Below are 24674 nucleotides of genomic sequence, written 5' to 3' on the forward strand. Positions count from 1 at the left end.
TTGGTAAATTTCATGATAAACATTAGTAATTGGTAATCTGGTAAAAATGATGACTAACCTGCTATCACAAGTTAAAATTTACTGATGGTGTAAAAAAATATTTACACCATCAATGTAAAATAACTTAGATCTCATTATTGGCAAATGTTCTTGCTCTTAGCACAACCTTCTCGTAAAGTTCTTCATATTGTGATGCTGATGAATCCCAAAAAAAAAAAAAAAAAAATCTATGCTCATGAGCAAGTACTTTCCAAGTCTCACCATTGCTCATGTAGTAGTTAAAATGAAAGTAAGCCGTCGTTAAATCTCTAAACATAAAATTAACATTAATAAAGATCCAAGCATGAACCTATGTTGAGAGTTATTTTTTGAAAATAAGTATGATATATATTCTTGCATTGCCATTTGCCTGCATTTGTAAATCTTAGATAAGAAACCAGTATCTTCACTTTTTTGTGAATAGAAACTTAAATAACAATGCTATTGACTCTTACTTATATATATCTTGAGTAGTATATATATGGAAGCATAAAGCAAGATAACCTGCGTGGCTAACATAAACAACTTTGTTAAGGACTAATATAATAAAGTTTCAATCGCATTGATTTCCAATCATAAGCATGTAATATTAATTTCCCACAAATTATAAATCAAGTAGTAATAAATTTCAGTTTTTGCTGAATTTATTTAGTGAAACGCTAAACCATAGTTCTACATTAAATGGGCTATACTGATGGTATCTTTTACCCGCAGATAAAATCTGGAGAAATTCCCAATGGATATTGATAAGAGATATCGCATTTTAAGCTCAACAAATCACAGAATACAATTCAAGCCACATATGAGGGGACAATATTGGATGGGTCCCTTTGGTAAACATCTTGGAAAAATGGACTCACCCAATAACATTGCTCATGTAGTAGTAACATCAAAATATGCAATTACAAAGTAAGGACTCTTTGCCTCTTATTCCGTAAAATATAAATCTTGTCTCATCTCATCACAGCCAACTTCAACAATAAAACCATCAAACATTACTTTCCCTTGATAAAATGGCAGATGGCTCTTTCTTCCCCTTCTTTTGCTGGACAGGCAGTGAAATTCTCACCGTCCGCCCCAGAAATCACTGGAACGGAAGGATCTCCATGAGAAAGACTGTCGCTATGCCGCATCTAGAGAGTTATTTTGGGCCCATTCTTGAAGTCCCCAAGCTACTTGACCGGTGAATTCCCAGGTGACTACGGGTGGGACACCGCTGGACTTTCAGCAGACCCAGAAACCTTTGCCAAGAACCGTGAATATATATATGCTTTGCTTGGATTGTCTTCCCCATTTGTAACGGTGTTAAGTTTGGCGAGGCTGTGTGGTTCAAGGCTGGAATCTCAGCGAGGGTGGATAAGACCCAAGCAGTATCTTGGCCATTTGGGCTTGCCAAGTTGTCTTGATGGGAATAGAAACTGGTACCTCTTGGTGAGGTTGTTGACCCACTATACCCTGGTGGCAGCTTTGACCCATTGGGCCTTGCTATATATATTTGCTGAGCTCAAGTATATATCTATGTTTGGAAGCATAAAACTTTGTCCCCGGAAAATGAAAATCATAAAATGTTCTCAAATTCAAGATAATTCTTCTCATATTTGTGTAGTTGCTAACAAAAAAAAAAAAAAAAACTTAGAGAATAAAGACTTTTAGTTGGACTAATATAATAAAGTGTTCAATCGCATATGATTTCCAATCATCTCAACGTACGTAAGCATGTACCATATTAATTAATCCCACATATTTATAAATCAAAAAAAAAATAGCAACAAATAAATTTCATTGTTTTTGCTCAATTTATGTTTTGCCAAGTGAAAAACTAGCCCGATTTAAAAACCATAGTTCTACATTGAATGGTGGAAGGTTCTATACTGATGGTATCAGAATGTTTACCTTCATGACCATGAGATTATAAACCTATCTTAAAAATTATATCTGAGAAATATCTGTATTTATAAATGGATACTGATAAGAGATATCGGATTGTAAGCGGAGATTACAAGCCATCTCACAGAATACATGCTCCTCTATTCAAGCCTTTTGGACTAGTTGTGATAGGTCGTGAAGTTTCAAAGTCTTTGGCTTTGTTAGTACTGAATTTAGTGGAAAAAATATATTTCCAGAAAATAGATTTCTGAAATTAAGGTATTATATATTTAAAAACATCTTGGAAAATCTCTTTTTCTTTTTCCTTTTTGATTTGCTATGAAAGAATACATTTGCCAATATGTGTTAATCATTATTGCAAAGGCCTGCATATTACACATTTATAAATTTATGTACATAAATTTCAGATTTTCCTGAACTTATTTAACAAAATCCTAAAACCGGGGAGGGAGGGACAATTGATGCATGAAAAATATCATGGTTGACATCGAGTGAGCTGTAGTGCAAGTGGTGTCTTTTACCCTACTGGTGAGAGAAATCTAACATCTAATGGTATGAGATATAGTAAGCTCATCACTAGATAAGGACTCTTTAGCCACACACAGGAGGACAACATTGGTTGGGTCCTTCTTATTCCTATAAAATATATGAGATTGCCAAGTGTACATGAGCTGCGCTTGGAATCTTGACACCCAATGGGATCATAGATATCACTAGATAAGGATATCTCCCTCTGCTTACTATCAAAACAGCCTACTTCAACAATATTTCATTCCATCAAAATCAATCTTTATAAAACAGCTTCTACAATGGCTCTTTCTTCCCCTTCTTTGCTGATAGTAATTCTCACCGTCCGCCCCAGAAATATGGAACGGAAGGATCTCCATGAGAAAGAGCATTCTGCGTTAAGTATGGCCCATTATTTCTACTTGACCGGTGAATTCCCAGGTGACTATAGGTGGGATACATTTTTTGCCCTTCTTTTGAATGTTAATACCACAGGCAGTGCATAAAATAAAAAACTATGCCGGATCCAGATACATCTGCCCCAGAAATGGAGAAATCTGGAAATGGAAGGATCTCCTTATAAGGGACAATGAGATAACTGTGGTTTTGGACAAAAAAAAGTTCTGTAGTTTATAAAGATGCTTTAAGGATTAATTGCCAAATATGGCATGCTTTGTTTAGATTCTAAAGAGTGTACATATTGAAGGTATCGGGAAGGTGGGAATTGAAAAGAAATTAAGTACATCACTGATTCCGATGTTTGTAACTCTGTTCTACACAGTTGAAGTGGTTACAAAAAAATGCATATATATGCTTCAAGACATTCTCATGGCGTAAGTGCCGATGGGGGCCTTATGCTGGAAGCATAAACTGAAGGAATTATCAAAGTTATGCCGGAACCGGTGAATTCCCTGGTGAGCATAATTTAAGCCCATGGATTTTTTACGGGTGGGGGATGACCGGCAAAATTTAAAGACCACCCCTGCGGGTGGATACTGCTGGACTTTCAGCTGACCCAGAAACTTTTGCTAAGAACCGTGAACTCGAGGTGATCCATTGCAGATGGGCTATGCTTGGTGCTCTTGGATGTGTCTTCCCCGAGCTCTTGGCCCGTAACGGTGTCAAGTTTGGCGAAGCCGTGTGGTTCAAGGCTGGATCCCAAATCTTTAGCGAGGGTGGACTTGACTACTTGGGCAACCCAAGCTTGGTCCATGCACAGAGCATCTTGGCCATCTGGGCTTGCCAAGTTGTCTTGATGGGAGCAGTTGAAGGTTACTGTGTTGCTGGTGGGCCTCTTGGTGAAGTTGTCGACCCACTCTACCCTGGTGGCAGCTTTGACCCATTAGGCCTTGCTGATGATCCAGAGGCATTTGCTGAGCTCAAGGTAAAGGAAATTAAGAACGGCAGACTTGCAATGTTCTCTATGTTTGGATTCTTCGTTCAAGCCATTGTTACTGGAAAGGGTCCATTGGAGAACCTTGCTGACCACCTTGCAGACCCCGTTAACAACAACGCCTGGTCCTACGCCACAAACTTTGTCCCCGGAAAATGAAAACCTTAAAACATTCTCAAATTTCTGATTGTTTGATGACCGTGTAAAGCTGTTGTGTGCTACCTGACAATACAATGAAATTTTGTTTTGTGTTTGAATGACTGTTCTGTACTGAGTTTCATTTTCCAAACCCATGAACCAAGCACTAATAGATTATATTAAAACAAACAAACAAAAAAGAACCCACGACCACTGCACATGTGAGTAACTAGAAAAACTGTGAGGCTGTTGAAAGCTTAAAGTTGAATTTACTGCTAGAGCAGCTTCTTGAATTTAATGAATTCTCTTTAAAATCTATACAGGATCTCACTTACGTAAACAAGTTGACTACACTGTCTATGTTCTTGCTTAAAGCACTATGAAAAGTATAGACTAACAACATATTTCGCCCAAAAGAATATATTGTACTAACAACATATGAATTTATACACATTTGTAAACTGAGTTGCTCATTTTCTTGCCGGAAAAGCTTTGCAGATGGTTTGCCAATTCTGCCTTTCACCTATGATATATGGTGTTGTGCGTGCATTATACTATTGTTCATTAAAGGAGCAATTTCATCCCTTCGAGTCTCTAATTGCGAAATCACAATGTTCAGCCAAGTGGTTGTTCGCCCTGTTACCCTAGAGTGGATGCTATTGCCACACAATGATGGCATAGACAAGCAGCTAATAGATCAATGAATTAACAAATTGTGGTCAGAATGAGGTCAACTACGACTTGCAGTTCGTGCTTTCAACACAGCCTTCTGGTAAAGTTCTTCATATTGTGAGGCTGATGAATCCCAACTAAAATCCATGCTCATGTCATTATGAACAAGTTCTTTCCATGTCTCAGCATTGTTCATGTAGTAGTTAAATGCACGTTCCAAGGCGTTGTTGAATCCCTGGTCATGAAACAATGCAACATAAAACTTTTGATAGAGAACAATGCTTGATGCTCGATACAAAGAACAATGGTTGATGCCGAGTCCAAACATTAATAATTTGCTAATGAGCTGCAAAACTGAACCAGAATTGAGTCCTGGACAACTTTTTACTAATGCTTTAGCCTCTTAGCTATTAAATTGAGGATACCTGTTCATCGGCAGTCACAAACGTAAATCCATTTCTAAACTGAACTGGGATTGTATCATCATCAACATCAAAAACACTGCAAACAGATTTGATGGTTAACATTAATATGAAACAGTATAACCATGAATGCTGATTAATAAAGAAGTCCTGCTTTGTCGGATTGACGAACCTATCATTCAAGCCCCCTGTTTTCCTAGCAATTGGTATCGATCCATATCTCATTGCTATCATCTGCAGGAATAGAATTCGGATTCAAACATTAGAACCCCAAAAATATTGAGTTAGTTTATAAGGTTTTTGATTTAATAGATTCAAGCAATTGTGGAATGACCTGAGTAAGGCCGCAAGGTTCAAAGATGGATGGGATGATAAGCATATCAGATGCTGCATAAATCAAATGGGAAAGAGCCTCATCATACTTCAATACCAACCGTGCATTTTCGTGATTTTGGAAACGGTTTCCAATCTCCTCAAACTCCCTCTGCACCAATATTGATGTATGAGTTGACAGAGTTCTAAACATTATGATAGGATGCACTAGGGTAGAGCAAACAGTGGAGGAATCCACAGTAAGTGCAAACAAGTTCACATGAATCATTTGACAAGATATACACATGGAAAAAGCAGAAGATATAACATACTGTACTAAAGTTGAGACAAAAATATCATGGCAGAGACACATTATATTTCCGTCATATACAATTTTATTATCTTCCCATGATTAACAATGGAAGAGAAGCCACTAAAATAAAATATAACAAAACCCAAGCCTCTTCATCTATGTCAGGGGAAATAAGAATCAAAATCAAGCTTCAGTTCATTTATTGTTCAAGTACCATAAGAAAGAATATAAGTACGAATAGGAAGATTGACCATTAGTACATAGAAACCCCGAAATTTAAAGAAACCCCTGACCTTTAGCAAAAGAACGTTTCATCTCAAAGAAAAGACAAGCCAACCTTGTATAAGGAATGTAACTGTGACTGATGCCAACCTTTCTTGAAAAGTCAGAAAGAAGTGCTATGGGGTTTCCAAGTTTCAGGTGTCTCCATAAAGACAGGATTTCTGAGTTGACAATCACAGAGACAAAAAGATAGAACTGCTAGACTAGAAGGATTTGGTTGCTGAATTCTTCATTCTCATGTACACCCAACTAGAAGATCCAACATATAAAATTGAAAATCCAACAGGTTTCTTCACGTACAAGTGTGAATTCCCATTGACTAAACTGGAATGCGGAACCTTCTTTTTTCTTTCTTCTTTCCGTATTTCTCACTTTATAGATAAACAAAGTTTAAGAGCTTGAGCTAAAGCGACTTATCCTTGTGCTAAAATTTCAGCAAAATATACCACTTCTTTATCATCATTAAGACGTCATGATGATTGTATTTGCATATAGCAGATGCTGCAAAAGAAAAGGAAACCATTACCTGAATATGCGGCACTGGGCTAGAACCAAGAAGAACAAATTGGCCTCCCAACTCCAAGGTCCTATATATGGCATGTCTAATAAGATGCACACCCTTTTGAGGAACCAGTCTTGTTATGCAACCAACCTGTAACCAAGCAATCTTATGTTAAGATATAAGTGATAGGCAAGTTCTTATCCAAAATGACAGAATAATCACAGCAACTCATAATGCAATGTCAATTAGTATATCCAGCCCAATTGATGTTCAATTAGTATATCCAGCCCAATTGATGTTCTTCTAAAATCATTCACTATTAATCCTCCAATATTGCGTTTGAAAATTTTAACATAACCTACGCCATATCTTTCTTGTTGTCTTTGCTTTTCAACTTCCGTTATAAGCAGAAAGTATAATTTATTATGGTCGATTAATACAACAAAATCAGTAGTGTATTGTAATCTAAATATTAGAAAAGATAAAATAAAAGCAGTGGGATGGCTCATGGAATCTAAACATCACGACTGTAATAACTCATGACATTCCAACATTTTCAGAGAACTTAGACTTGATTCAAGAGGTTTTTATTTGAAATGAAATGTTTCTCGAGTTAACTTTGTGAAATATTATCCCATGTTAACTAATTGAGTGGACAACTACGCAAGCTACAATGAGTAGGAAGACCCACCAGCATGCTTTGCAGCTCCAGAGAATGCATAGTCAGATTTTAAGGTTAGGCGGACTTCCAACTAATTTCAGTCACTGCACGTAATCTGTCTCACGTTCATGGACTCACTCAAAAATAAGCAGAGTCATCACTTAGTGCGTTTCTTTTTTTGTTCTGCAGAAAATTGACACTTGTGGATCGCTGAAAAAATGGTAGTGTCAGCAGTATTCACTTCCTTAAACATTTTATACCCACAAAGCCGAACTTGGAGTCCCTGAATTCCACTGGAATGCAAGCAGTTATTGCTATAGCAAGTAGATAATCCCTCTGCTACCCAATTTATGTGACACTTTCCTTTTTAATCTACCCCGAAAAGAATGACAAATTTCTCTTTTCCACAATTTAATCTTAGCATCCCGATTTTACCCTTAATGACATGACTTATCGGAACCCACTTGATATTAAAGTTTATAAGAAAATGAAAAGACATGTAGACCACCACTCATTTAAATGGGTAATTTTGATACTTTTCATATATTTGGCTTACATGTCAAAAGTCTTCTTTGTTTGTTAAAATCCAGTCTACTCAAATACCTTCGTATAAAATGGGACGGAGGAAGTAATATTTTTGTAGTGAAACTCATAACTAAAAGGTCAGTTGCAAACTAACTAAAACATTGTGGTGTCGTGGCAGTATAATACTGAGATCATAATCATTTGCAGATAAAACAATTACTGAGATCATAACCATAACTTTTTTTTTTTTTTTTTTTTTTTAAAAAAAAAGGAAATTCTTACCAATGGTCGTCTAATTTCAGAAGAAGAGAGCCCTAGAAGTCTTCTTAAAGCTTCTTTATTTTCTAATTTTCCCTCTATGTCACTGGCACTGTACTGGACCTTAAGAAAATTATCAGAAGCAGGATTCCAAGCATCAGTATCAATTCCATTCAGAATTCCAGCAAACTTCTTAGAGTGGGAGTTAATTGTTGCATGAAGCCCTTTTCCTCCCTGTCCATCATAAATGAAAATTTACTGAGGCAGAAATTCATCAAGCAAGGTGTAAAGTGATGATTGTAATGGAAAGAGGAAAAGGATTGTCTAAACATGATAACTGTCAAAGTGTCTTCAGTGCCTTCTTGGTACTAAAGGTTATCAAAGTAATTTTTTTCCTCGCCCAGTAGGACGGGATTATTTACTTGAACCATGCAAAAGTGATGTTTATTATCATCTTGAAAATTGGATCATTCTACAGACTTAATGATCATCGTCGTATATCATATGAAATAAAGCCTAGAACTCAAATAAATGTGCACTCAATTATGAAAACTTGATACTTCCCTCGAAACCACCTTTGGACTAGTCAGATCTCAAATAACTTTGATCGAGTCAAATATCAGGTGTACTACCAATAAGTTTCAAGGTCTTTAAATTTTTTTGTCAAAAGTAGAAAATTTTACCATCTTGAAAATATTTGGGCCATTTGGATAACTTAAATCATCGATGAAGACCCAAAGACATGATCATTGGACCTTCTATAGTTCTATAAAATCAAGGATGTCTTGAGTCGCTTGTTTACAAAGGACAATAGATTTCATATCAATCCTTGAAGTCAATAGGGGAATATTCAGCCTCTTTAAGACCAGAAAGACAAGGAAAGAATATTGAAGAAGGAAAACAAGACATATATCAACAACAGATCTTCTTTTGTATGAAGATGGGCAACAACAGGTCAGTTCAGGCACTGCAGAAACTATAGTTCGAAAGTCCCGTTTAAGTTGCATTTCAAACAAACCTATTGTGTCTCACTAGAGAAACCTATACTTACGTATAAGATAAAAAAGAAAAGACTGCATGCTGCACGAAAACAGAAGGTGCTTAGGGAAATGATTTTCATACCTGGGAGGTGCGGACCTCTTGAGCATAAGTTGGTGAAACTGTGGTAACAATGTTAGAAAACACAATTGCACCCTGGAACAAGAAAGAACCAACATCCACTGCATATTAAAAAAGTTGAAATGGAAGGAAAGGAACCACCAAGATCAGTTATAACAACTTATCATCGGAAAACTTACCTTCACAGGATTTATTCTATCATTTGCTGAATTGTCCTGCATCCTATCTGGTCTGTTCAAGTGATAAGCATCAAGACCGCAAGACGTTAATTCTGATGCTGGTGCAGTCCCTTGATACTCAAAATTATGGCATGTAAAGCAAATCCTCGCTGAGTCCAATCCTTTTGGCACATATAGATCCCAATAAAGTGGTGCCTTCATGAAATAATAGAATCCTGAATGTATGAAAAATAGGAGCTTAAACGTAAAGCGAAAATGGAATCCATCTTACAACAAAAGCTGTTTGCCAATCATGGCAATGGATTATATCTGGTCTCTTTTCAGCCTGAAGTAGTAACTCAAGTGCAACCCTGCTAAAGAATGAAAATCGTTTGAAATCATCGTGCTCCCCATAAAGTTGTCCTCTCCCGAAGAATTTACCAGGATGCTGAGGCTCAATGAAATAGACAGGAAGGCCTGAAAAATTAAAAAAAAGAAAAAAAAAAATGATATAGCCAAGCCCAAACACAAAAGTTGTAACAAAGAAATGGACCTTCGTGAACCGTAAATACTATTGACCTTCAACAGTGCCCGTCCAGATCTTATTTTTGTATAACCGACCATCAAAGTATGACTCAACCACCACATCTAAGACCTGTAGAAGCATAATCATTTACGTGATGTAAAATCATAATAGGCTACTACGATGATGATCGGAATGTTAACTTTTAAGCATACCTTCATGTCTTTAATTGACTCATACTGCATACAGTCATATTTAGGAAGAACAATTTCCACAAGGTGTCCTTTCTTCTGCAGAGCCTTGCCAAGACCTGTCACCACATCCCCTAGACCACCTACCTATGAGATAATTAAGAAACTCCTCTTAGATAAATTTAAACATTTCAAATGCCTTCAATGCAGTTGTTGCTTGATTTTGAGTATATAATTACATAGTTGCTTAATTTACCAAAACATTATCTTGACAGCTCATTATAATTAAATAAGACAAATAATATATTAGTATCTTACAACAGAATGTGCAACTTTCAGAGGGGATAACTGGGGGGAGAACAAATAAAAGAAAGACACAAGATCCTAACAGTAGAAATACTGGTTGCGAGACCAGCTATCATTTGTAGCCTACTCCGCTACACTTGCACTATACAAACATTTTTTTGAGAAAAAGTAAGTATACACTTTTACCAAGCAAACATTAGCACCAGGCTACCAGCCACATAACCTTGTTATGGATTAGGTGCATATACAATAAGGAGAAAACAAATTCGTCATAGTTCGTCATAATAATTGCCTTCATCTTTAAATCCAGGTACTATTATCTTAATTATTTTTAGTAACTTGTCTTTCCTCCCTTTATAAATCGATGCAAGGAGAAAACAAATTCGACCTAAAGACAGAACATAACCAATAATGCGTTCTAAGAAATTCTTACACAAATAAATATAGCTCAAGATTCATTTTCTTCATCAAATAGAGGACCAAAATCCACAGAGGTGAGCTATTATTACCTTGGCAACTGGCGCCATCTCGGCTGCAATATGGATAACATGCAGTCCTGGACTGTTGTTTGACCAGAAAAGAAACTGCAAGTTATATCCTCAAACTAGGAATATTCTCATGCGGATTATTAAAACCAGACATACCGTGTTGGCGATGACGTAAATCTAAGAAATGCTGCCATAATTTCACGTTCATTATTTTCCTTGCATGACATATATGCATCACAGATACGTCCATCTCTCTTCCAGACCAGTTCTCTTAACAACTTCGCATCATCCTTTGAGATTTTCTTTTCCATAGACCAACCGTCAATCATCAACAACAACCGACTCCAAAATTCCAAAGGCATATCATTTACAGGTTCATCTACTCTTTTTTTAGTTTCCTCTTTCAAATTATCAAGTGTATCTTGAAACTCCTTGACAGAATCCTGATACAGCTGGACATAAGATTGTATCTCTTCATCAGACCTCTGAAGGCGTTCATCAAGAAGTTTTATCTTTTGCTGCATTTGTTCATTATACTGCTGCAACTTTTCAGATGAAAGCTTATAGATGCTAGCCTCTTCAAGAGATTCTTCAAGCCTATCAACTTTTTTTCGTAGCTCTTGGTTTTGCTGTAGCACTGATATTGCCTGATCTGCTTGTTTGGTTGCCTTAGCTAGCAACTCTTGCAAGTGTTCCACCTTTTCATATAAACTTTTGCACTCAGATTTCAGGGCAGAGAGCTCGGGAATATCTTCCTGAGATGCAGCTAATTTAGATTCCAACTCACTTATAGAAGATTCAAGAACTGATCGTTCTTTCTCTAGCATTAAAATGCGTTCATCTGTTTCCTTGACATTACTAAGCTCTGATTTCACTGCTTGAAGATCCTGCTTCAACAATATATTTTCTTTCCTTAAGTTATCAAATTCCTCACCCAGTGAATTAACAGAATCAGTGTGTGAAAGATGAACTGAATTATTCACATGAAGCACATTATCATCACTGCTTCTGCTGCTAGACAATTCATTTTTCAGCTTTTCCAGCTGGTCTTCTAGAAGTTCCACATGCATTTTTTCTTGGGCAGCAACTCTGAGCCGTGCATCAGTTTCTGCAAGCTTTTTTTCTAAAATGTTGATCTCTCCATGCAAATCTTCTTTCTCTCCAAGAATTTTTTGAAGATCTTCTAATGCACGAACACGAGCTTCATTGAGTAGATGAATATCTACAGATGTTATTCAGAAGGTAATGAAGTTACACAGCAATCATTTTGATTTTGATTAATTCACACAAACTTTCCAAGGAGAAAACCATGAAATAGCAAAAAGATTGAACTTAAAGAATGAAAACCAGAACTGTCTTACTCTTTTCCGCATTTCTTATCATGCCAATTAAATCCTGAAGATGAACACTTGAAGGTTGTCCCTCTTCAATTGAGTTGACAGACTGTTTCAATCACGAGGTATTCAATTTATGATCCCAAGTAATTTGCACCATTAGGATAAAGTGAACAAAAGAGACAAATAGAAAAGACATTACTACCTAAAGAGTACATATGAAACAAGAATCTTCTCAACTTCTTTATTAACGAGGAACAAAATGACAAAGACCATTAGGTGGAGCTTATTTCTGAGGATGTATGTCATGCATCAAACGTCTGTCGATTTGCTAACTTTCTGCTCCGAACACGACAATAAATTGGATGTTATTATGGTAGATTGCATAAAAGATGATAGAAGCAAAGAGAGTAGAGATCATAGGAACGGAAGTATTGGTAGATTGCAAAAGACAAGAAGCAAAGAGAGGTGAACGAAAATTATTCTCCTGCATTAAGTATATTGATTGGCACTGTTACAGAATGAATGTAGACCATTTCCTAGGAATGTACATAATACTTTTATGGATAGCAGATTTTTAGGAATCAATAGCAGATTTGTAGGAATCACTTTTATTTTCTTTCCTTAGTAGCATCTTATGTACATGTATTTATAGTGTTTATCTCTTGGAATAATATAACAAGTTATTCTCCATACTTGTCTCAATTACATGGTATCAGTAACAAGCAATGTCCTATCATACCAAAAGCATTTCAGATTTTCAATCTAACGGTAAGATTTCTGGAACCTAGATCTGGCACCACGACCACCAAACGACGTCACCGTTTTGCTGGTGTTGACATGCGCATACGTGTCAAAGGTGGTGGACACACTTCTCAGATCTATGCTATACGTCAGAGTATTGCGAAAGCACTTGTTGCGTATTACCAGAAGTTTGTTGATGAAGTGCAGAAGAAGGAGATTAAGGATGTTTTGATACGGTATGATAGGACATTGCTTGTTGCTGATGTGGTATTTCCAGAGACTACACCATTCTTCTACGCACCTCCCATTTCTACAACTCAGGGGAAGGAAGATGAGTGGTTAGTCTATCAAGTTACTCCTTTGAAAGAACAGTCAGATGATGTTGTTCCTCCGTCTCCTAGTTCTTCTGTTGAGCATCAATCAGTTATTATGCCTTCAGCTCCTGCTCCGTCTACGCCAGGAAGACCGCCAATTGTACAAGTTTATTCGAGGCGGCAAGAGACCAATGATACATGTCCTGCACCAGTTCTTCTGTCATCAGATCCTCCTTCGACTGATCCTCCAGAAAATCTTGACCTCCCTATTGCTCTTCGCAAAGGTACACGAACTTGCAAATCCACATATTCCATTGCTAATTTTGTCTCCTATGACCGCTTATCCTCTACGTCGAGATCTTTGGTTGTTTCTCTAGACTCCATCTCTGTACCCAAAACAGTAAAGGAGGCTTTGAACCATTCTGGATGGTCTGATGCAATGCTTGAGGAAATACATGCCTTAGAGGAAAACCACACATGGGATTTGGTGGATTTACCCAAGGGAAAGAAACCAGTGGGATGTAAGTGGGTGTTCACAGTTAAAGATGGTTCTGTGGCAAGACTTAAGGCTAGACTTGTGGCCAAAGGGTATGCTCAGACTTATGGGGTGGATTATTCAGACACCTTCTCCCCCGTTGCCAAACTCACTTCTGTCCGGCTGTTCATTTCTCTTGCTGCTTCTGAGAATTGGCCTTTACATCAGTTGGATATCAAGAATGCATTCCTTCATGGTGACCTTCAAGAGGAAGTATATATGGAGCAACCACCCGGTTTTGTTGCTCAGGGGGAGTATGGGAAAGTCTGTCACTTGAAGAAGTCCTTGTATGGCTTGAAATAGAGTCCCCGGGCTTGGTTTGGCAAGTTCAGTGAGGTAGTTCAGGAGTTTGGGCTGAAAATGAGCAAATGTGATCACTCAGTCTTCTACCGTCTATCTGTAGCTGGCACTATCCTTCTTGTTGTATATGTTGATGACATTGTCATTACAGGAAGTGATTCAGCAGGGATCTCTTCCCTTAAGTCTTTCTTGCATTCGAAGTTTCATACGAAGGACTTAGGTCAGTTGAAATACTTTTTGGGAGTAGAAGTAAATAGAAGCAAGAAGGGAATTCTTCTGTCTCAGAGAAAGTACATTCTTGACTTACTTGTAGAAACTGGAAAGTTGGCAGCCAAACCTTGCAGTACTCCGATGATTCCTGGTGTGCAACTTATGAAAGATGATGGTGATCCTTTTGATGATCCAGAGAGATACAGGAGGATAGTTGGGAAGTTAAACTACCTCACTGTGACTCGTCCGGATATTGCTTTTGCAGTGAGTGTTGTTAGTCAGTTCATGTCCGCACCTACGGTCAAACATTGGGCAGCTTTGGAACAGATTTTATGTTACTTGAAAGGAACTCCTGGACTTGGCATATTGTATAGCAATTACGGTCATACTCGTGTTGAATGTTTTGCAGATGCTGACTATGCTGGATCTATAATTGATAGAAGATCTACTACAGGCTATTGTGTTTTTGTTGGAGGGAACCTAGTATCATGGAGGAGTAAGAAACAAAGTGTTGTATCTCGTTCCAGTGCAGAATCTGAGTACAGAGCTATGTCACAATCTGCCTGTGAGATTATGTGGATACATCATCTTTTAACTGAAATTGGGTTGAAGCACCATACACCAGCAAAACTCTGGTGTGATAATCAAGCTGCTCTTCATATTGCCTCAAATCCGGTGTATCACGAAAGAACTAAACATATTGAGGTTGACTGTCATTTTATTCGTGAGAAGATTCAAGAAAACGTGATTTCCACTGGCTACGTGAAGACAGGAGAGCAAGTAGCTGATTTGTTCACAAAAGCGTTGAATGGAACTCGAGTTGATTACCTTTGTGACAAGCTGGGCATGATCAATATCTATGCTCCAGCTTGAGGGGGAGTGTTACAGAATGAATGTAGACCATTTCCTAGGAATGTACATAATACTTTTATGGATAGCAGATTTTTAGGAATCAATAGCAGATTTGTAGGAATCACTTTTATTTTCTTTCCTTAGTAGCATCTTATGTACATGTATTTATAGTGTTTATCTCTTGGAATAATATAACAAGTTATTCTCCATACTTGTCTCAATTACAGGCACGAAAGCTCAAAGGCCTATATACTCAGCAGAAAGAAATGCAGCATGAAGGTTTGAAGGGGCATTTGGCCTTCTTTGGTTTATTTTTGGGGAATGTTTTAGCATACTAGTTAAACCATTTTAGGAACTCCGTTTTTCTTACAGTATTTGTTGGTGTACGGAAACCATAACTCTAGTGTATACGCTTATTAAATATGAAAACATTAGGCAATCTCTTTATCTAATAGAAGCACCCACCGCATATAGTTCATAGTGATACATGAATTAGTATCAGCAGTTGGAAATGAGTTAGTTACAGTGGAATTCCAAAAGTTAGTTGGTAGTTAGTTGAATTAGCTATTGGTTACTGTTACACCAGTTAGTTAGAGCAAGTTGTTAGAAGCTAGTTAGTCGGTTATGACTTAGATTCAGTTGAGATTAGTAATTCATTCTCTATAAAGCATTGTAATACACTACATGGGAATCATCTATGAAAATACAATACACAAATGCTATTCTACTTCTATTCCATTTTCTCTCTTTCATTTCTATAGCTGATCAACTCGAGTTATCTCTAAATAACTCCTGTATTGGGAATTACTCGAATTGTATTGAATTCCTGCAATTCTACTAACATTGGTATCAGAGCAGTTAGATTCTCGGCATAAATGGCTAAGGGAACTAGATCAAATGGAGATCAAGTCCCCACTGATTCTGCCCAAGAAGGTGGAGATGTGAGGGAAATGTTGCAGAAACTGATGGCAGAAATTGGTACTCTTAATGGAGAAATGGCATCCTTGAAAAGATTGGATCAAACTGTTGCTCAATTGAAGGAACACATCGAAGGAACTAGGAGTGATGATTCACCTATGATTAATGGAGTGGGAACTTCAAGAGAAAGGAACTCAAGGGAGAGACCAGTAAAGAAGTTAGGGAGAAATCAACTATGAATTACCAGAATTACCCAGGAATATCCAGCTATTCAAAGTTGGATTTTCCTAAATTCAATGGGGAAGATCTGAAGTCTTGGTTGTTCAAAGTTGATAAATTTTTTGATTTTGACAACATTGATGGACAAAAGAGTGGGATTGGCTGCAATTCACATGGAGGGTCAATACAGTGGCATCAGTCATTTATGAGGTGCAATATACTCCCACCTGGAATGAGAGAGATAGAAAGGTTTGGGGCTGATTATGATGACCCAATGGAAGAAATAAAGAAAATTGCAAACTGGTTCTGTAGAGAGCAATTTTTGAAAGTAAATTGACTGGGAAGGTAAATCTCTCTCAAGAAAATGCAATTAGTTGCTTTATTGGAGACCTTAAAGATGAACTAAACCTTGCTGTGAAATTGACAAATCCAGCCACCTTATCTCAGTTGTACAGAACTGCTAGGATCTAAGTTCTATAAACAGTTTCCATATCCAACAACAAATTCTGGACCTAGTTATAAGAGAACTAGTGATCAGAAATTCCAAAGTAAACCTTTGTTGTCAACACCTGCAATTGAAAGTTCTGTAAGCAATAAAGGGTTCACCAGAAGGAGGCTTAGCATAGAAGAAATGAATGATAAGAGAGCACAAGGGCTGTGTTATTTTTGTCCAGAAAAATATGCTCCAGGCCATAAGTGTAAAAACTTAAAACAACTTTACTTACTAGAAGTAGAGGAATTGAAGGAAGAACTCACCCAACAAGAAGGGGAATTGATGGGTGAGGTAGGAATGGAGATGGTAGAAGTGAATCAACCTTTAGAACAGATGGAGATTTCTGCTCATGCATTGAATGGATCACTAGGGTTCAGGACTCTTAGAGTGACAGGTTATCACTCCAAGAAACCTCTGAATATTTTAGTTGACACTGGCAGTTCACATAATTTCATGGATCCTGAGCTAGCAAAGACTCTAGGATGTGCTACCAAGTCAACTACACCTCAAATGGTTACTGCAGCAAATGGTAATATGATCAGAGTGGATAAGGTGAGCCATGTCATATGGTTGCTGCAAGGAGCTGAATTTGCTGTTGATTTCTTACTATTACCATTGGGGTCTTGTGAAGTTGTGTTAGGGGTCCAATGGCTGTTAACTTTGGGTGATATCAAGATGAATTTCAACAAGTTAACTATGGAGTTTTGGTACAAAGGGAAGAAGCATTTACTCAGAGGTGAAGCAAATCACTTCTGCTAATGCTGGCAAATTGGAGAAACATTCAGGTAATCAGTCTCAGCTATGCATGATTCAAGTAGTTCCTACCATGTGTACTGAATTGTATGCTTTGGAGACTAAAGAAGAGGCAAATACAGACCCTAGAATCTTGGCAGTCATACAGGAATTTAGGGAATTATTTGCAGAACCAACTCAACTGCCACCATCTAAAGGAGTATTTGACCATAGAATTGTGTTGCATAATGGTACTGAACCTATAAACAAGAGACCTTACATATATCCTTCTGTTAAGAAGGACATTATTGAGAATTTGGTGCAACAAATGTTGGAACAGGTATTGTTCAACCAAGCTGCAGCCCCTTTGCATCACCAGTGGTCTTAGTTGGTAAGAAGGATGGGACTTGGAGATTGTGTGTAGACTATAGGGATCTTAACAAGCACACTGTTAAGAATAAATTCCCTATCCCCATTGTAGAAGATCTACTAGATGAACTTGGCGGTTCTACAATCTTTTCAAAAATTGACTTAAGAGCTGGTTATCACCAACTAAGGATGGCTGAAGAGGACATTCCCAAAACTGCATTCAGAACTCATTCAGGCCATTTTGAGTACTTAGTAATGCCTTTTGGTTTGTCTAATGCACCAGCTACTTTTCAAGGCTTGATGAATACTGTTTTTCAGAAGTTTTTGAGGAAATCAGTGCTTGTATTTTTTGATGATATACTCATTTGTAAAACAGTAGAGGACCATTTGTTACATCTTAGAAGTGTTTTTGTTGAGATGAAGAAGCATCAGCTTCTAGCCAAAGAGAGTAAATGTTTCTTTGGAGTAGCAAGGATTGAATACTTGGGCCATTTTATCACAAAGGATGGGGTTTCTACTGATCCTCAGAAGATCAGTGCTGTTCAGAAGACCTTCTACTATCAAGCAACTGAGAGGCTTTAGAACAGGAGATTTATTCAAGGATTTGGGATTATTAGCAAACCATTAACTGATCTTTTAAGAAGGATAGTTTTAAATGGTCTACTCTTGCTACTTCTGCATTTGAGAAGTTGAAAGAAGCACTTACTAAGGCTCCTGTTCTGGCCCTACCTGATGCTAATAAAACTTTTGTATTGGAGACTGATGCTAGTGGATTTGGTATAGGTGCTGTATTGATGCAGGAAGGTCACCCTATTGCATTCATTAGTAAGACTTTATCTAATAGACATGCTGCAATGTCTGTTTATGATAGAGAATTACTGGCAATTGTTCATGCAGTTTCCAAATGGTCTCAATATTTGCTTGGCCAGAGATTCATCATAAGAACTGATCAGAAGGCCCTGAAGTTCTTAATGGAGCAAAAGTTACACACAAACTCCCAACTTATGTGGTTGACTAAGCTCATGCCTTTTGATTATGTTATTGAGTATAAAAAGGGGGTTGAGAATAAGGTTGTTGATGCTTTGTCAATGGTAACTAGTGCTGAGTCACTCACCCTTGTAGTTTCAACAACTAGTTCTCAGCTAATGGGTGATATTGCTCACAGTTAGGAAACAGATGCTGATTTGAAAGCCATTGTTGCACAATTACAGGCTGGTCAGGGTCCTACTCACTTCTCATGGGTGCAGAATCAGCTAAGAAGGAAAGGTAAACTTGTGGTTGGTAGAGTACCACAACAGATTTCCATCATTTCACTAGGCATTGCACTTCAAGGTGGTCACTCAGGTGTTGAAAAGGGTTCTTACCTTGTTTTACTGGAAGGGCATAAGAAAAGATGCCAAAGTGTTTGTGCAGGAGTGTGACATATGCCAAAGAAACAAAGCTGATCTTGCAGCTTATAGGTTTATTACAACCATTGCCTATTCCTGATCAGATTAGCATGGATTTCATTGATGGATTGCCTAAGTCCAAAAGTCATGAGGTTATTTTAGTAGTTGTGGACAGGTTGAGTAAGTATGGTCATTTCATACCTCTCAACACCCATATTCTGCTCAAACAGTAGCCAAGGCATTTCTAGATAATATTGTCAAACTAAATGGTTTTCCTGATGCTATTACTAGTGACAGAGATGTTGTTTTCCTAAGTTCTTTTTGGCAAGAGTTGTTTGCCTTACAAGGAGTCCAATTAAATACTTCTACAGCTTACCATCCTCAGTCTGATGGACAAACTGAGGTCTTGAATGGGTGCTTAGAGACCTATCTCAGATGCTCATGTAATGAGAGTGCTACTGATTGGTTTGACTGTCTTCCTATGGCTGAATACTGGTACAATACATCATTTCATAGTGCTATACAGACCACACATATGAAGCTTTGTATGGTAGACCTCCCCCTCTACACTTGCCATACCTTCCTGGTGAGTCTGATTCAGCTGAAGTGGATAATACCTTGTTGAATAGAGAATTCAAGTTGCAGTTAATGAAGCATCATTTAATGAGGGCTCAGCTTAGAATGAAGCAACAAGCTGATTCTCATAGAAGTGACAGAAACTTTGAAGTTGGTGATTGGGTTTATTTCAAGGTTCAACCATATAGGCAGGTGTCTATTGCTACACACCCTTATCATAAACTTGCTGCTAAGTTCTATGGTCCATTTCAGGTTACTAAAAGAGTTGGTCAGGTGGCTTATACTCTCTTGTTACCAGCAACACTCAAGATTCACCCTACAGTTCATGTGTCCCTGCTTAAGAAGTGTTAATCTGCTCAAATTTCTATTCCACCTTCTGTTGATATTGCTGAATTGCCCTCAACCTGAAGCTATCTTACAAAGGAGGATGGTCAAGCGTGGGAACAAAGCTGTGGCTCAGGTGCTTGTTAAATGGCATGGTTTATCACTAGAATTTTTCAACAGTCTCAAGACAAGGTTCTCTCAATTCGATCTTGAGGTCAAGGATCTCTTGATGAGGGGAGTACTGATACATGAATTAGTATCAGCAGTTGGAAATGAGTTAGTTATAGTGGAATTCCAAAAGTTAGTTGGTAGTTAGTTGAATTAGCTATTGGTTACTGTTACACTAGTTAGTTAGAGCAAGTTGTTAGAAGCTAGTTAGTCGGTCATGACTTAGATTCAGTTTAGATTAGTAATTCATTCTCTATAAAGCATTGTAATACACTACATGGGAATCATCTATGAAAATACAATACACAAATTCTATTCTACTTCTATTCCATTTTCTCTCTTTCATTTCTATAGCTGATCAACTCGAGTTATCTCTGAATAACTCCTGTATTGGCACAGAATTACTCGAATTGTATTGAATTCTGCAATTCTACTAACACATAGTTCATACTTCATACTTCATACTTCATAATATGAATTCTGATACATAAAAAGGGCACAAGGTACAGCAATTTAGTCTAAATGCTAAAAGGCGCTTAGTGATTTGTCAAGGGCCACAATAAGGGCATGCTCTCCTCAAGGCACTCTTTGCTGCATGCCTGAGATTTTCATATAGCTTTAACAGGGTCCTAGATTTCTGAAAAGCTCCACTCGGAGAATTCAATGAAGGGGGTCATTTGGATGATGCACTTGAAAACCCTTATTCAACATATATACAGTAAATAATGACTACAAGTATCTCATTGTCAATTTCTCAAAGAGCATACCAAATAACTGATCTCATCGGAACTTTCAGCTACTGTCGAAGTGTCAACATTTTCTTTGATTGAGATTTCCTGATTTGAACTTGATAGGCTTTGTTTGGACATATTTCCCGTATTGGAATCAACATCATCACTTGACTGAAGATCAACATTTGGTGGGCGTTCAATATTTATCTTCTTGGCTTGTTGTCTCTTGTTCTGCAAACTGGAAATTTCAGAGCATAGTCAATTAATGCAGCAGGAGATAGAAAAGAAGATCAATTTTGTGTTCCAAACAATGTTGATCTACTCGACTTATAGAACTTGATTTTTCACCAAGCTATTTAAGTAAAGTTCCAGCTAATAAATTGTAGAATATCCTTATTTGTCTTTTGCAGTCTGTCTTTTGCAGTCCCAAGTTCCAACAATCATTATTAAATCAATCACAAATGTTTTCTCCATCCCCCAATTAAATTTTACTTTTCTTCCTTGCTATAAAGACTACCATGATGAAATGTCACTTTCTTCATCATCAGCGCTGTGTTTCCATATGCACATTACCTAAGCTAAAATTTGAAACCAAGTTCTGTTCCTTGTTATTTCTTTTCTCTATCATCCACTGAACTTCCCAAATATGAGCAAATTAATATCCAGAAAAGACAATGAATAGAGGAAAGAAAGAAGTCCATTTATAAAAAATAAAAATAAAAAATGAATAGAGGAAAGAAAGAAGTCTGAAGCTTCCGAGAGAAAATTTGAGAGGCACTAAAACTCCGATTTAAAAGACCTGGAATTCTATGTTGACAGATGCTTTACAGGAATAGAATTAAAGGCGGGAGTTCATCATTGAATATTAGGGTATTAATTTACCCTCTATACAAAATTATATAAATACTGGAAGTCTCACATCTTTTGTGGAGGTTTGATCAGCTTTTTCTTACTTTTCGAGACACATCATCCCTTCACTAACTTCTGGATGAAGTTTAACGTCAATATGCGCTCTATGGAACATAGTTCTAAGCTGTAGACATGAAGAATAGATCCTCTTATTCAATATTTAAAGCAGTAAACTATAGAAACTTATCTCGAATACTACAATGATTCCGTGCCTAATCAAGGAAAATTAAAATAGAGCATAATGCACAATAAAGTACCAGTCCATGTACTTTTCCCAATAATATGAGAATGGACATGTATCACATTAACCAGAAGTTAATCACTTAAAAACCATCTTAAACAGAACTCTGCTCAACATTCAGAGCTTCAATGAAAAATCCATCTCAATGATAATATCTAGATACTCGTTCGAAACAATATATTCAAATCACAGAACCAACTTCTGCTAACAGAAACTAACGCAAATGATGCTCGGCAACTCAAATCTACTCAACTACTCATCCCAGAAGCATTTCAAATAAACCCCTAAACCTAATTTAAAACAGAAAAAAACAAAAGGGAAAAGAAAAAATAGAAGCATTTTGCACAACACAAAACCTCAAAAAACAATAAAACAACTACAATGAAAGCAACCAACTCTCCGTAACTCTCCATTAATCAAAAACTCCAAAACCTAATTAAACAACTCAATAATTTTAAAAAAAAAAAAAAAAAATAGAATCAGTATTATTTTTTCACATATAAACCTCAAATCACTCAACGAAACCAGCTCTAATGTTTCAGAAATGCAATCAACTGATCCTTACCAAATCTATATTACTCGATTTTCCAGGAAAGAAAAGAAAAATAAACTAGAAGCATTTTCCACAACGCAAAACCTCAAATAACAATAAACCAACTCCAACTTAAAGCAACTAACTCTCCATTAATCAAAAACTCCACAACTTAATTAAACATCTCAAAAATAAAATAAAAATACAAAAACTCCGTATTTTCTCACATATAAATCTCAAATAACTCAACGAAACCACTCAAAATATTTGAGAAATGCAATCAGCTGATGTAATTGTAACAATAAACCAACTCCTACGAAAGTAACTGACTCTCCACAACTCTCAGTTAATCAAAAACTCCAAAACCTAATTAAGCAACTCAAAAAAAAAAAAAAAAAAAAAAAAAGTAGAATCAGTATTTTGCTCACATATAAACCTCAAATCACTGAACAAATCCAGCTAAAAATATTTCAGAAATGTAATCAGGTGTTCCATAGCAAATCTATACTAGTCGATTGATTCCTGGTGATTTTGCAGAAAACGAAATGTAATCAGCTGTTCCATACAAAAACTCAGTATTTCTGCTCAAATCACTAAACGAAACCAGCTCAAAATAAATGCAATGAGCTGATCCTTACGAAATCTACAGAATTCAATTCATCTGGAAATGGAGTACCTGAAGTTGCGGCGCTGGCGCATTTTGCCGGAAGCAGGAAGCAAGCGTTGACAAGGCAATGGATAGAATCGTACATTTACTTGTCTAACAAAAGCTCCAGTACACCATTGTTGATGCGGTAAGCAGTTGGAGACCTTCATCTCCATCGATAGGAAGGAACAAACCGTTTCTTAGAACCAACCGACTCCTGAACAACTATTTGGCGGGGGGTTGGGGGGTGTGGGTGTGTGTGTTAATTAAACTGCCATATATCTTCTTTTTATTTTTCTCTGAAAAAAGTGCACCTATCGGGCGGAAAAAGAGAGGAAATATCTTGGACTCGGGAAAAGATGATGATTCACTGTGCTACGGTCCAGGACAAGAGTTTTTCAGTTTGAAAGGTGGTTTGTTTGGAGGGATTGTCCCTGTGAAAAAATTGGGAATAAAAAATAAGCAGTACTGTATATGTTTTTTATTAACGGTATAGACTAAGCACTTGATCATCTAACTCATATAAACAGTGGGACAGGTATAATCTTAGAATTATAATTCAAGATAACACCTCGCTTCTTCTAAAATATGCATAAGCCTCTCTCTCTTCAGTGACTGCACATATTTTCTATCAAAATTTCAATCTTTTCAATCGATTTTTATTCTGTCTAGAACTCGGAAGCTCACCAATCATCGTCCTTATGTATGTTAATTAATTTTACATCAATGGTGAATTTGAGCTGCATATTGCCTATATAAAAGTTCTTGTTTTTTCAAACTTGATAAACTCTAGTGTTCATAAAGTTCTAGATTTATTTATTTTTTCAATTTTTTGGAACTTTAGCATTTTTTGGTCAAAATATGAGTTATTTCTACTTATTTTGCTTATTTTATCGTGTTGTTCTTTTTTTGTTTTGGTAAATTCATCTTGATCTATTACTAGACTTGAAACTTTAGCCTTTTTTTCTCGAAATATGTGTTATTGCTATTTATTTTACTTGTTCTGATACTGCTTTTTATGTTTTTGCAAATTTATCATGGTCAATTACTAGACTTGTTGTTGATTATTATTATTTTTATATTATGGTTGGTCAACACCACTCTAATGTGTGTATGTAGATCACAAAAAATGGTAAGAAGGAGAGGAGAAAGTCCTTAAAGATAATGATCCACCATGCCACTCTACAAAAGAAAATGACGAGAAGGATTCAGGCTGAACCACGAGGCAATCACCACCACTGCCGTCAACGCCTTTCACCCGACGTACTCTTGTTGAGAAATGACATGAAGTTTCTCTTCACGAAACTCGGAGATGATATGCAGCGGATGAAAATGCACATCTGCAATTTTAATTTATATCATCAACAAATATAGGATAGATTTAAAACCAAATTTAACATCGAGATAATCTACTTAGTCGTTCAAACCAACAAAAGTGAAGTG

The 24674-nt window shown here is 36.9% G+C and overlaps 2 protein-coding genes and 1 pseudogene across 3 annotated transcripts; 2 read left to right on the forward strand and 1 right to left on the reverse strand.

Moving 5' to 3' along the window:
- The first annotated feature begins 1059 nt into the window (after nucleotides 1-1059).
- Nucleotides 1060-4115, forward strand: LOC132042798 (chlorophyll a-b binding protein of LHCII type 1-like; annotated as a pseudogene).
- A 112-nt stretch (nucleotides 4116-4227) lies between these two features.
- Nucleotides 4228-23408, reverse strand: LOC132042774 (probable starch synthase 4, chloroplastic/amyloplastic). Of its 2 annotated transcripts, none has more exons than XM_059433298.1 (16): nucleotides 23262-23408; nucleotides 20940-21134; nucleotides 12058-12139; nucleotides 10853-11918; nucleotides 10718-10769; nucleotides 9927-10049; nucleotides 9768-9843; nucleotides 9481-9665; nucleotides 9210-9404; nucleotides 9034-9105; nucleotides 7936-8145; nucleotides 6492-6617; nucleotides 5393-5542; nucleotides 5231-5292; nucleotides 5062-5137; nucleotides 4228-4871 (listed from the first exon to the last, which is right to left on the reverse strand). In XM_059433298.1, exons 2-16 carry the CDS (start codon nucleotides 21039-21041, stop codon nucleotides 4695-4697), a joined length of 2754 nt encoding a protein of 917 aa, XP_059289281.1. In that variant the 5' UTR covers nucleotides 21042-21134; nucleotides 23262-23408; the 3' UTR covers nucleotides 4228-4694. The 2 variants fall into 2 exon arrangements, with proteins under 2 accessions (XP_059289281.1, XP_059289276.1); XM_059433293.1 differs by having other exon boundaries at nucleotides 20940-21141.
- LOC132032198 (uncharacterized) lies at nucleotides 16139-20320 on the forward strand. The gene is made up of 10 exons (XM_059421965.1): nucleotides 16139-16450; nucleotides 16556-17351; nucleotides 17401-17598; nucleotides 17688-18256; nucleotides 18361-18807; nucleotides 18886-19119; nucleotides 19209-19279; nucleotides 19396-19507; nucleotides 19621-19932; nucleotides 19979-20320. Exons 1-10 carry the CDS (start codon nucleotides 16139-16141, stop codon nucleotides 20318-20320), a joined length of 3393 nt encoding a protein of 1130 aa, XP_059277948.1.
- Nucleotides 23409-24674: the final 1266 nt, after the last annotated feature.

Source organism: Lycium ferocissimum, chromosome 2 (genome assembly GCF_029784015.1).
Source record: "Lycium ferocissimum isolate CSIRO_LF1 chromosome 2, AGI_CSIRO_Lferr_CH_V1, whole genome shotgun sequence".
Taxonomy (NCBI): Eukaryota; Viridiplantae; Streptophyta; class Magnoliopsida; order Solanales; family Solanaceae; genus Lycium; species Lycium ferocissimum.